This window comes from Rhipicephalus microplus, chromosome 10, assembly GCF_043290135.1.
Source record: "Rhipicephalus microplus isolate Deutch F79 chromosome 10, USDA_Rmic, whole genome shotgun sequence".
In the NCBI taxonomy this organism is placed as follows: domain Eukaryota; kingdom Metazoa; phylum Arthropoda; class Arachnida; order Ixodida; family Ixodidae; genus Rhipicephalus; species Rhipicephalus microplus.
Window position 1 is genome coordinate 57,691,930 of NC_134709.1, and position 13,796 is coordinate 57,705,725.

At 44.8% G+C, this 13,796-nt stretch overlaps 1 protein-coding gene across 24 annotated transcripts in view; it reads left to right on the plus strand.

Moving 5' to 3' along the window:
• The window catches only part of LOC119181662 (uncharacterized), a 115,249-nt gene that overhangs the window by 52,749 nt on the left and 48,704 nt on the right, over nucleotides 1–13,796 (plus strand). For 23 of the 24 annotated variants that reach the window (XM_075875705.1, XM_075875726.1, XM_075875725.1 and 20 more), the window contains 3 exons: nucleotides 7,573–7,646; nucleotides 9,129–9,284; nucleotides 11,277–11,481. The exons of the other annotated variant lie outside the window; for it this stretch is intronic. In XM_075875705.1, coding sequence (XP_075731820.1) covers nucleotides 7,573–7,646; nucleotides 9,129–9,284; nucleotides 11,277–11,481 — 435 coding nt within the window. The remainder of the gene's footprint in view (nucleotides 1–7,572; nucleotides 7,647–9,128; nucleotides 9,285–11,276; nucleotides 11,482–13,796) is intronic. 24 annotated transcript variants of the gene reach the window in all.

Genomic DNA, 13,796 nt, shown 5'->3' on the forward strand with positions numbered 1-13,796 from the left:
TAGATACCACTATGTGCTTCATTATAGAATTTACTGCATTGTCATAATTTGTAACTAAATATAAATGTGTAGGAAAGAAAAAAGTCACCGTTTAGCTGCAAAAGTGAATCCATGAACGTGATGACATACGAGCAGCTAATGCAGTCGCCACATTAAGAAGTATTTCTTTTTATGTAGTGACCCTTTGACTCCTGTAGGATAGAATTTCGGATAACCATACAAAGCTCTGGCCTAGTGATTTTCGTGCTGCTCGTCCCTCTAATTTGAAATAACTGGTAAATAGGCTTGCGCGAATATTCAAACAAATAGTGAAGTACTCAAATTTGATTCGAATTTAAATTGTCTGTAGTGAAAAATACGGACTCCAAGAACGACGAAGAAGACGTTTGTTGTGGCGAAGGCTCATGCTGCTGCAGCTGCTGCTGAAACCGCTGGTTGCTGTCTCGGTGCTGTTAGGCCCAATAAACGGTTGCTCTACCCCGGTGTGCATCTAGCAGTATTCTTACATTTGGTGGAGAGTGCTGGTTGTCTCAAACTGGAACTCTGTTCCCAGACTCTACCTCAGCCCCTAGTCTCGCCAATGCCTGACAACATGACCCAGCCCCCTGCAGTGATAATCCCATCTGTCACCTGTTCCGGAATGCCACGACAGCGAGATCCAGCGATTTTCAACGTGACCGACGACCAAGACGCCGAAGACTGGCTGTCGCAGTATGAAGCGGAAAGCACCCACAATAAGTGGGATGACACAGACAAGCTCGCTTACCTCAATTTCTATCTCGCGGGCGTGGCAGAAGTGTGGTTTAACAACCACAAAGCGGAAATACCCTCTTGGCCAACCTTTAAGACGCACTTCGCAGCAGTCTTTGGCTGACCCGCTGTTCGCAAGCTCTGCGCCGAACAGCGCCTGCGCTGCCGCGCACAGCGCTCAGGCGGGACCTTTACCTCGGATATTGAGGATGTTCTGGACCTCTGCGGTCGTATCGATTCCGTAATGTCTGACACTGACAAAATACGACACATCATGAAACGTATTGAGGACGGCGCCCTTGACATACTCGTTGCGAAAAACCCGCAAAGGGTTGCCCAGCTTATTTAGCACTGTCAGAGTTTTGAAGAGCTGCGGAAAGAGCGGACTTTTACTCGAGATCCAAACCTACACATGACCTCTACATCTGGGTTAACCATTGGCGCTGTTTCCTCCGAACAAACCACGTTAATGCAGCGAATCCAGCAGTTTGTCCAAGAAGAAGTTTCGCACCAATTGTCTCTTGTGCCGTACGTCCCGACGAGTGCACACACGCTGACCCCAACGCTCCGCAAAGCAATCGAAGAGCAAGTTTCTGACGCCCTGTCTCCCACATACAATCCTCCGCCTATCTCCGCCAATCTCATTTACGCTGAGGCCGCCAGACGATCGCAGCCAATGCTAGCAAACTGACCATTGCCCCCGTCACTACCAACCGTCAAGCGTCGCGGACCTTGCTAGACAGCCCCGTCCCCTCTACGCAGCAAGTCCACCTACCCGTCGCCATCCACCTTCTGTTCGCCACCCCACACAACCATCAACAAACCCTTGGGGCACTCCAGACAACAAGCCAATTTGCTATTCCTGCCAGCTTCCTGGTCATGTAGCACGCTACTGCCGTATTACAACCCAACTGCTGGTGAGGCGACTTATGGACTCCTATCGTCCAGAGCCACCACACCCGTCTTCGTTCTACCCCACGTCGGATCAGTCGCTGCGGCTTCGACAGGAATCGGTCGCCCTCACCATGGCGCCGCTCTATTTCTCAGATGCTTCCTCGATCAGCACCCGCCCAAACGGAAAACTGACCATCGCAGTTCCCGAGGCAAGAAGTGCGCATATATCGAAACCTTCAAGGCCTTCCTTTTTACCTGCCAATGAAATAACTGTGCATATTGATGGTGTTGCTGTTAAAGCGCTCGTTCATACTGGTGCTGCCGTGTCTGTGTGAAGTGGTGAACTGTGCCGCAAGTTGAAGAAGCTTACGCTGCCGCTTTCCGATGTCTCTCTCTGCACCGCCACAGGGCATCACATCCAACCTTCTGCGACGTGCACAGCTCGACTGGTCATCGAAAATATTTTGTATGTAGTCGAATTAGTGTTTTCCCCATGTTCACACGATATCATCTTAGGCTGGGACTTTCTCTGCGCTCATCATGCTGTCATTCACTGTGCGTGTGCCGAACTAGAGTTGTCGATGATGTGTGAACTGCCCCTGTGTCAAGCGCCGACGTCTGAAGCACCTTCTTTCAAGCCGCTATCTTCCAGAGTCGCCGTAGCCACGGACACTCGCATCCCTCCTCTATCCTGTGTTCATGTGCCACTCTTCTGTCACAACGCACCCTCTGTCACCGCTCTCTTTATCCCCTCAGACACCTTCGGCTCTCGCAAAAGCTTCTTTCTCCCGTTCGCAGTTGTCACCGTAGAAAACTCACGTGGCTCCATTTATATAACGAACTCGCTTCCTTTCCTGGCCATATTATTCCGCGGCGAACTCCTCGGTCACCTTAAGGAAATTGATTCTGCTTCATCCAGTCACCTACCTGATGACTTGTCATCATCTCACTTAAACACCATTACCTTTGATACCACTCCCACTTCATCTCCGGAGGGTTTTTCCCCATCCACTGACCCTAAACTTCCCGTTGCTCAGCGCACCCAACTCCTGGCTTTACTCAATCGCTTCAAGATGTCATTTGACCATAGCCAACCTTCTTTGGGTCATACGTCTGCCATCGTTCACAAAATCGACACCGGTAGCCATGCACCTTTGCGCCAGCGCCCATATCGAGTTTCTCATGCTGAACGCCGTGCCATTGATGATCAGGTGAACGATATGCTTCGCCCTGGTGTAATACAACCTTCAAACAGCCGTTGGGCCTCTCCGGTTGTACTGGTAAAAAAAAAATCGTAGCATCAGATTTTGCGTTGATTACAGGCGTCTTAATAAAATCACAAGAAAAGATGTTTATCCGCTGCCAAGAATCGATGACACCCTCAATTGCCTGCCAGAAGCAGAGTTCTTTTCTTTAGATCTTCGATCCGGCTACTGGCAGGTCCCTATGAATGAAGCTGACCGCTCCAAGACTGCGTTTGTAATGCCTGACGGATTGTACGAGTTTAACGTCATGCCATTCAGCCTCTGTAATGCACCTGCTTCTTCGAGCGTCTCATGCACAACATGCTTAGAGGCTTTAAATGGAACACATGCCTGTGCTATTTGGATGACGTTGTTTCTTCAAAGGACTTCAACTCCCACCTCAGCCGCCTAGCAAGCGTCCTGACTTGTCTTTCCAACGCTGGACTGCAGCTGAATTTGAAGAAATGCCACTTCGCTGCCCGCCAGCTTACCATCTTAGGGCATGTTAGCAAGCATGGTGTTCGTCCTGATCCAGCCAAGCTTCGCGCTGTCACCGACTTTCCCAGGCCGGCTACACTAAAAGAACTTCGCAGCTTCATCGAGCTCTGCTCATATATTCGCCATTTTATGGCCAATTTCGCCACCATAACCCCACCCCTGACAGCTACTTGCCGACAACGAAAACGTCTCAGTGTGGTCCGCAGCATGCGACGAAGCATTCGCGTCTTTACGCCATCTTCTGACATCCCCACCTATTTTACGCCACTTTGATCCACATGCTCCAACCGAAATCCATACGGACGCTAGTGGAGTTGGCCTCGGCGCTATTCTTGCCCAGCGTAAATCTGGCTTCAAATGAGTATGTTGTGTCCTACACTAGTCGCGCCCTCACTAAAGCGGAAAAGAACTATTCAGTCACCGAGAAAGAATGCCTTGCCATTATTTGGGCAATCACAAAATTCCGGCCTTACGTATATGGCCGCCCATTTGACGTCGTGACTGATCACCACGCATTGTGTTGGTTGTCGTCATTAAAAGACCCATCTGGTCGCCTAGCTCGCTGGGCACTACGTCTCCAAGATTACGATATTCGTGTAATTTATCGGTCAGGCCGCAAGCATTTGGACGCCGACGCTCTTTCTCGCTCGCCACTTCCCCATGATTATGTTGCAGCGTCTGTTTCCAGCTGCGAATGTTCTTCACTTGAACAGGCCGACATGTCTGCTGAGCAACACCAGGATCCATGGATAGCGTCTCTCTTAGAGTACCTGTCTCAGACGTCTCAACGTACAGACAACCGTTTACTTCGACGAACTGCTCGCCATTTTACCATCCGTGACGGTCTTCTTTACCGGTGAAACTACCTATCTGATGGCCGCAAATGGTTGCTGGTAATACCTCACCACCTACGTTCTGACGTCTGTGCCTCCTTCCACGCGGATCCACAATGCGCCCACGCAGGTGTAGTGAAGACATATGCTCCCCTACGAATTCGATATTACTGACGCGGAATGTACCGCTTTGCTAGGCAGTACGTCCGTTCATGTTCTTTGTGCAAACGCCGAAAGAGCTCCCCTCGCACAACCACAGGGCCACTCCAGCCACTGCCTTCTTCTACTCAGCCTTTCAGCCGCACTGGAATCGACTTGTACGGTCCCCTACCATACACATCAAATGGAAACCGCTGGGTCATCGTAGCCGTGGACCACCTTACGCGCTATGCCGAAACTTCGGTGCTTCCCGAAACCACTGCACGTGAAGTCGGCCTGTTCATTCTGCAGAACCTCGTCCTTCGGCATGGTGCACCCCGCGAGCTTCTCAGTGACTGTGGGCGTTCTTTCTCGTCGGGAGCTGTAGAAGCCCTCCTACGCGAATGCAACATCGTGCACCGAACAACGACCGCATACCACCACCAAACCAACGGGATGACCGAGCAGTTCAATCGAATGCTGAGTGACATGCTCTTCATGTATGTTTCTGATGACCATACGAACTGGGACCGCATACTGCCATTCGTTACTTATGCTTACAATAGCGCAATTCAATCGACAACTGGATTCTCCCCATTCTTCCTTCTTTATGGTCGGGAACTTTCATCGTTCTTGGACACTATCCTTCTGTACCGCCCAGACCCTTCAGAATCGACAACTTTGGCCGAAGCCGCCACATATGCCGAAGAATGTCGGCAGCTAGCACATTCGCTAACTACGCACGATCAGGCTCGCCAGAAGCACTCGGATGACCGACGCTCATCCCCTTCGTCATACGTACCTGGGGATATGGTGTGGCTCCGAGTGCCATCGTCTGCCCCAGGCCTTTGCTCAGACTTCATACCCAAGTATGACAATCCGTACCAGACCCTGCGCCAGACTTCACCAGTCAACTACATAGTTGAACCTATTCAGCCACCTACAGATCAACGGCGCCGCAGGCGCGAGACTGTGCACGTCGAGCGTCTAAAACCTCACTACGACCCACCAGTCCTGTCTGTGCCATAGGTCGCTAGAATGGCTCCTTTCGCACCGGAGAGTCAATATAGTGACAAATCCAGGCTCTAAGAACGACGAAGAAGACGTTTGTTGTGGCAGAGGCTCGTGCTGCTGTAGCTGCTGCTGAAACCGCTGGTTGCTGTCTCGGTGCTGTTAGGCCCAACAAACGGTTGCTCTACCGTGGCGTGTGTCTAGCAGTATTCCTAATGTCGAATATTTCGAAGTATTCGACATGAACGGATAAGTGTATACAAAACCGCAAGTAATCACCTGTAAAGATATTTTCCCTGCAGAAATACGATGATAAACCGTGAAAACATCTACTCAAGACAAATTTGCTCTGTCGCGAAATCTCACATCAAATTTAAAGGGGTCCTGCAACACTTTTTGAGCATGGTCAGCAAACGCTGCCGATCGGTAGTCGAAGCTACTGAGAATATGCGAGCGAAATATTAAGAGCGCAGCACAAAACCATAAATGCACAATGAATCCCAGTCAGATAAAAATTGCTCGCTTTTCTCCGCAAATGACGCTACAATTCCAAAAATCACTAGTCTGAGCCATTGTACCAGTCATTCGCTGATTCGAGCATGGGGTGCCCAATCGTCACTGGGGTGACTGCGGGCAGCCGTGACACGTCCACGCGTACATACGCCGTCGCCCTGAAAAGCCGCGAATTTATATAAAAAAAGAGAAAGAAAGAGTAGTCAAGGTCGCAACACGCATGTGACGTATTTCCTTTCCATATGCATGCCATCTCTCCCATCTTTGCTTCAAGCACTTTCATCAGGACGAGAGAGAGAATGCAATTGCAGCATGTGGCAAATATTTGCGACTTTGCTCATGCTGGACAGATTCACAAAATTTTTGAGGGGTTTTGCTGCTTCTCAAAGTTGTTTAGACTGCTTTTGAATGGAAAACCTAAAGAAAGCTCTTGCATAGAGGCCATATTTCAGAAAAAGTATTGTGCAGGTTAAATAGGTCATGATAAATATGCCCATTTTTTTATACATGATAGATTCTATTCCAATTCTAATTGTTTGATCAAAGTTACTATTCGCTTCGAACCTAAAATTCACTATTCGCAGAAGCCTACTCATGAAGGCACAAAGAAATATCCGCTCTTTACAGGTGTTGTCGAAATTGCCATTGCTCTTGTGCGCACCATCTCACCTGTCTTGTTCAAAGTTTGATTTTTATGCCCAAGCAATGCAGCCACCCCACCGGAAACTATTCATGCCCTTTCGCCTGACGAAGCTGGCCGGCACGTTCTTTCTGTTTGAGATTGCAGTTTTAACGCTTGCACACAGAGCATGCGTCACACGTGCTGAGGTTATCAATTTGGGCTTGTGGAATAAACCTCCAGGGCAAAATAGGCTTGTGGTGATTATAAAATCGTTGTTGCAATATAAATGACACCCAGAATATCTTTTTATAGATAGTGGTTTACTTGGCACAGTATTTTTACATTCGTAGGAGATGTCTTATAAGACATTTTGAGAAACATTGAGATCAGCAATTATGTTGTACAGCTCCAAAGAAGTGTAATGTCCATTTGTGATATAATTGAGCTATGTAATACAGGAATAGGTGCATATTTAGAGTGACCAAAATTTTAGAAGTCACGTGGACTTTTTTTATGATAGGAAAAAAGTGCATGCAAGGGTGATTCGCAAATATTAACGCCTTGTATGCAAAACCATCCTGCTATCTTAGTAGCCTAGTTGGCGTTACCTGCACAGAACAAACATCATAAAACTAATGGAAACGGGGAGCTGCACCACGAAAGTTATGCAATCATAGGAACTGGTGACCTCTTTCTTGCCAGTGTTTTCATGACCACATTTGACATCAAGCTGCACTGCGAATGTTTTTTATCGTAAGTGAACTCTCGCGTGCCATTTTGGTCATGTCGATACATGTCGTCTTCAAAGTGCAACGTTTATTGTTTATGCATTCAAGCTTAATTAGTTTGCAAGGCAAACAAGTTGTGTGTTTCTTTGAAAGCATTTCAGAAAGTGTAAGGATGTCTTTACATAAATAAGACTCAGTTGCTTCTACACTTCAGGTAATTTGGACACGCTTGCCAGTAGTGAATTGGTCCAGGGTGTTAGCAGTTTCTTGTTTATTATTATTATAGTATATGTTATCGTAGGCAATACACAACAAAACATCATAATTACCTTTCTCTGTAGACGTCCTGAGGATAAACTCAATGCAAAACTAGAAGATATGGATCACCAGAACGCCGACACTGCTATTGACAATGGTGAGTGATGGAAGCTTCTTCATTATTATCATAGCATGGGAACATACAGCCCTTAGTTTTTCCCTGAAGAGCTTAATTTTACCACATTACTTTATTGGTTTGAAGAGGCTGGTATACATGAAATGTGTATCTATGACGTCCTTCTTCATAGTGTTGTGGTACAATATAAGACAATCATCATCATCAGCCTAACTACATGGACAAAGGCCTCTTTCATATTCTGCCAGTCAACTCCATCCTGTGCTTGCTGCTTCCACTTTAACACACTAACTTCCTAATGTCATCTGCCCACCTGAATTTTTGTCTCCCCCTAACCCACTTGCCTTCTTTCTGACCGACTGGACTTGCTCTATGCCATCTACCGATGCCGACAAGAGCTCTCACAAGTGTGCCCCGTCCTCGGACTCCAGTGACCGTACTTCCATATTTCCTATCTCACCTATCCCCTCAGTTTGTTGTCCCTTCTTCTGGCTTATTACCTCACGTCTCCTCTTTTCTACACCTTTACTCCTACCCCTTTTTATCGCTCCTCACCCCCATTCCTTGTGAGCTACTGTTGAGGCGTCGCTCACTGAAGCAGACAGTTACGGGGCTCACTTTTCTCTTCCTTTCGCTCTTAAGAGTCGCCCTGGCAAACCATGGTCAGTTACCCTTTATGACCAGTGGTTATCCTGCTTACACGCTATGCACTACACAATGAGTCATCATATCTTTTATGTTGTCGAAAGTCATTCACTATGCCAATCTTTGTCATTCTTCGGAGAAGCATGGTACTCGCTACAGGCTTGCAAGGAAGTTTGTATAATTTTTTTATGCTGTGGCTGACGAAGATGAATTATGCCTGAAGCTTCTGTAATGAATTTGAGCATTCGACCGCCAGCTCGTTACTCACTTTGCATTCTTTGATGCCTGGTTGTTTCGTTGTTGTTCTGATAAGTTTATTACTCAAATTAACGTAATTGCTTTCTCCACGTGAAGCCTGTCCAAGGACAATTTTCAGTGATATTTCAAGCACTGATGTGGCTAAGTGGTATATTTCTGAACTGACATGCAGCAAAACCGGGTTGGAATCCAGTTTCTTTGGTGTTTTTTATTTATTTAGTTTTATTTTATTTCGTGCAATAGTGGTTACGGACACCGGTGGACAACTACGGCTCACAACACTTGTTGTGATATCATAACAGCTTTTTCGGTAAAACGAGCTGGTTATATCTTAGTTTGTTGTGAAGCGGTACGCCACTGACAGACAGCAACTGCACAATAAATGAAAGCTGATAAAAGGAAGCATACACAAAATCGAAATCAAAGCTAATAAAACAGAACTTCAAACAGAGGTGGTTTTGTTTTTCATTGAGGGTATACAACATTGTGGCTACCCGGAGCTCCGATCTCTCCTTTTTTAAATAACGCTAAGATGGTGGTACTGTGGCAAAGGAAGGCTGTAAGATATGCATTTTTTAAAGTCAAATTTTGCAACCACAGCATCACCTACCATCACTGCCACTGTTGCGTCGGCTACTTCCACTACAATGGGAGCGCCAGGCACCACCGCCGCAGTACCAGGCACGTCCAATTCCACCACACCACCACCCGACACCTCTGCCATGGCAGCACCGGGCACCGCCATTGACAAAACTGGTGAGATTTCAGCATTTTGTCTTCTGTTTTAAGGGCTATCAATGTGCACTTTTGAAAGGGAGCAGATCGGGCTAGCTGGTTTTATGTAGTTACTAAATGGTACAGTGATAATATAAGAGAAATAGGAAACCCTTTGATTTAGCCTTTTTATATGACAAGTCCTCCCATTTTGCTTGGCACTGTACCCCTCAATTTTTTTAAAGCATCCCAAATCTATCTTGCACACAAAAAGGTTACCTTTGCAGGTTATGAAGGTTCTGTTGACTTTGCATAACACTGATTGGCTAAACATTCTCTAGAAACACCAAGTCTTATAGGCATTTACATAGAATTGCTAATAGTAGCTTTGCGCTAATAGTAAATTTCTGGTACGAAGTGACTTCGAATTTAGCGTATTTTTCATGACCCAATTATGTACACTAAATATATATATATATATATATATATATATATAATATTCACCCTGACTACGCCCACTGGAGGGCAAAGCTCTCTCCCTTAGTCCGCCAATGCATATCCACCCGGTCTTGTGCTTTTCGTGGTCACGTTACAACTGTGAACTTTTTGATCTCATTGACCCACTTAACTTTGTCTCTCCCTCGTGCATTTGCCTTCTCTGGGAATCAAGACAGTTCCCCTAATATTCAGCGGTTATCCTGTCTATGTGCCTGGCCCATGTCGATTTCTTCTTATTGATTTCAGCGTTTATTTCCTTAACCCTAATTTGTTCCCTGATCCAATCTGCTCTCTTGTTGTTTCTTAAGGTGAGACCTAACATTTTCTTTTCCATCACTCGCTGCATCGTCCTCAATTTAAGCTGAACCCTCTTTGTAAGCCTGTATGTTTCTACTTCGTAGGTAAATACTGGCAAGATGCAGCTATTATATGCCTTCCTCTTGAGGAATAGTGGCAGCCTTCCAGTCATGATTTGAGAGTGTTTCCCAAATGTGCTCCACCCCATTCTTATTCTAACTACTTCAATGTCGTGGTTCAGCTCATCAGTTATCACCTGTCCTAAGCAGATGTAATCTTTCAAAACTTCAATAGCATAATACCTATATCGAAGCTGTGTTTTCTTTGGATGTTGTATGTTACTTTCGTTTTTTGTAAATCAATTTTGAGACTTACCTTTGTGTTCTCCTTGTATAATCGGTAATCATGAGTTGCAATTCGTCCCCTGAGTGACTCAGCAATGCAATGACTTTGACGAAGCACTAGGTTACTAAGGTACATTTCATTAATTCTTATTTCTAGCTCTCCCCAGTCTAGGCCTCTGAAAATCTTCTGTAAGGATGTGGTAAATAGCATCGAGGAGATTGTATCCCCTTGCCTTACGTCTTTCTTGATTGGTATTCTGTAGCTTTTTTCATAGAGCAGTATGGTGTCAAATGATCCTCTGTAGATTCCTTCGGGGATGTCTATATATTCTTTGTCGACGCCCTGATTCCCCAGTTTCTGCCTGACTGATGATATTCAGAGAACACCGCTATAACGCAATAGCGGGGCTCTCTTTGCCCATACGTTTTGTACTAATTTGTATGTAGTAACAACAATTACATACGGTATGAGTATACTTACTACAGAAATTTATTCCGCATAATTTTTATATATATGTCGTACACTTTCATTGTAATCTGACTGATACTATAGTCATTAGGACAGCTTAAGGAAGTGTTTGCAACATGAAAACATGGGAAAAACAGAAGAAATCACTTTAACGTGAAATGTGTTCTAGGAATATGCATAGATACTAAACCCTGGTATATGTCACTGGCTCCCTTAACTCCCGCCTCAACTTTTTGTATGCCTGTACTTGCATTTTCTCACATTATTATTCGCATGCTTGAATATACGTGAACTTCAGGATTGTCTTATTGTGATCGTGTTTCTTCATCCCAACTACTTTAGTAGATCTTGAATTCTGTCATTTCTTTACAGTTGGTTATCGCCATTCTTTGTCGCAAGATGACAAACCCTTACATTTTCTTCCAGATTGTCTTGAAACGGCAGAAAACAAAACCGACCTGGCGCTTCCTATGGCCAGCAGCAACAGCTCCAGTGACGCAGTTTCCAGTGCAAGCACTGCAGACAAGGCAGCTGAATCTGCGGCAAACAGCTCGATGCATGGGCAACAGTTGAAGTGTCTTGACAGCAAAGCTACCTCGGAACACCTGACCTGTTCCGCAACAGCAGAGCTGTACGTTACCAGTAACAAGTAATCGATTAGTTCTAATCAACTGCATTTTGTTGTATTATTGTAATGTAAATATTTTCTTGAAACTGAATCAATCTAGTTGATCCAATGACAAGATTTCGTAATTATTTTTGATAATCAATTACATTTTGTCAAAAGCGAGTTGTACCAGTCTTCTGTGGCTACTCCCATCCCAATAAGTATGTGACTGTTCTGAAGAGACCTTCCATACACGGAGACGGGGAAGCTTCGGAAACTATTTTAACGCAACAATGTTAAGAAAGCTTGTTTCGGCGAAATCCTGGTGGCAATGTCTGCGTACCTCTGTTGTTCAGAGCGGACAATCATTGTGTCATTGACCAATAAATTCAGAAAGATGCAATGAATAAGGAAAGTTATTGGTTCGAGATGCCATCAAAAACACACCATCTGCATTGATAGCTCCTTTGGATAAAAGCTTTATATGATTGTGATGTAATGCATCTCGTCTTCTTAACGCATGTAAGGTTGGTAGGCAGAAGAGAACAATCGCACCAAGCCTCAAGACATGCAAAATTTCAGTGACTGGGCATTTTAATTTCCTACACAATACAAAGTGCTAAGACGTATCATCAGCTGCAAACACATGAACAAAAGGAGCAGCTGCATAGGTTCGCGTGTTGTGTAATGAACTCTTCGCTGATTCGCAAAAGGAAGAAGTATTCCTAAGAGGCTCCTAAGAACTGCACTTCAATTCTTGACGAATCCCCCACAGTGGGGGTGTGCCACAGTCAATAGGTAGAAAAGAACTGCACCTGCAGCGGGCATTGTACAGTAGCTCGAAACGGCCAATGTCACGGTTTAGGCATGCACTGAGAACCGAGGCTAGGCTATTAGTTAAGAAGGCGGTGCATACAGGGCACTATTGCACTATCACGTTTTCCTCTTGACTGTGAATCATAAGAGTTGACCATGTTCTTTTTTTTTCTCACTTCTTTAACCTTAACCATAATGCCGTGCCCGAGCTCCAAGAAAAGCAAAGGGCGACTCTTCATAGATACCACTATGTGTTTCAATATAGAATTTACTGCACTGTCGTAATGTGTAACTAAATATAAATGTGTAGGAACGAAAAAAATTGCAAGTCAGCCACAAGGGTGAATCCTTGAACGTGATAACAATAAACTGGAATGTTATATTAAAAAAAATACTATCGGCTAATGTAGTCGCCATATTAAGAAGTTTTGTTTTTATGTAGTGACCCTTTGACTCGTGTCGGATACAATTTCAAATAACCATGCAAATCTCTGGCCTAGCGATTTTCGTGCTGCTCGTCCCTCTAAGTAACTGGTGAATAGGCTTGCGCAAATATTCGAACGAATAGTAGAATACTCAAATTTGATTTGAATTTATATTATCGAATATTTCGAAGTATTCGATGTGAACGAATAAGTGTATACTAAACCGCAAGTAATCGCCTGTAAATATATTTTCACTGCAGAAATATGGTGCTAAGCCGTGAAAACACCTACTCAAGAAAAATTTGCTCTGTTGCGAAGTCTCACTTCAAATTTAAAGGTGTCCTGCAACACTTTATGAGCATGGTCAGCAAACGCTGCCGATCAGTAGTCGAGGCTACTGAGAATACGCGAGCTAAATATTAGAGCGCCGCACAAAACCTTAAATTCACAATAAATCTCAATCAGATGAAAATTGCTCTCTTTTCTCCGCAAATGACGCCACAATGCCAAAAATCGCTAGTCTGAGCCATTGTACCAGCCATTCGCTGATTGGAGCATGGAGTGCCCAATCGACACTGGGGCGGCTGCGGGCGGCCGCGACACGTCCACGCATACACATGCGGTTGCTCTGAAAAGCCGCGAATTTATATAAAAAAAAAAAGAAAGGAAGAGTGGTCAAGGTCACGACTTGCATGTGACGTATTTCCTTTCCATATGCATGCCATCTCTCCCATCTTTGCTTCAAGTGCTTTCGTTGGGACAAGAAGAGAGAATGCCATTGCAGCATGTGGCAAATATTTGCGACTTTGCTCATGCTGGACAGATTCACAAAATTTTTGAGGGGGTTAATTCATAAAGTAAGAAGCTTCTTTAGTGAATCTATTCCATGGCTATTTGAAAACTTTTGTAAGGTCCCTTTAAATGAATATACTATCCTCAAATCGATTTATCATTTTCTTAGCTTAAAAGCTTGTTTTGCCAGTTTATAAACTCTAACAGAAATGAATAATGCTACATATTTTACAGGCTATCACTTGCATCCTATTGAAAGTCAAATTTTGCTGCTTCTCATAGTTGTTTAGACTGCTTTTGAATAGA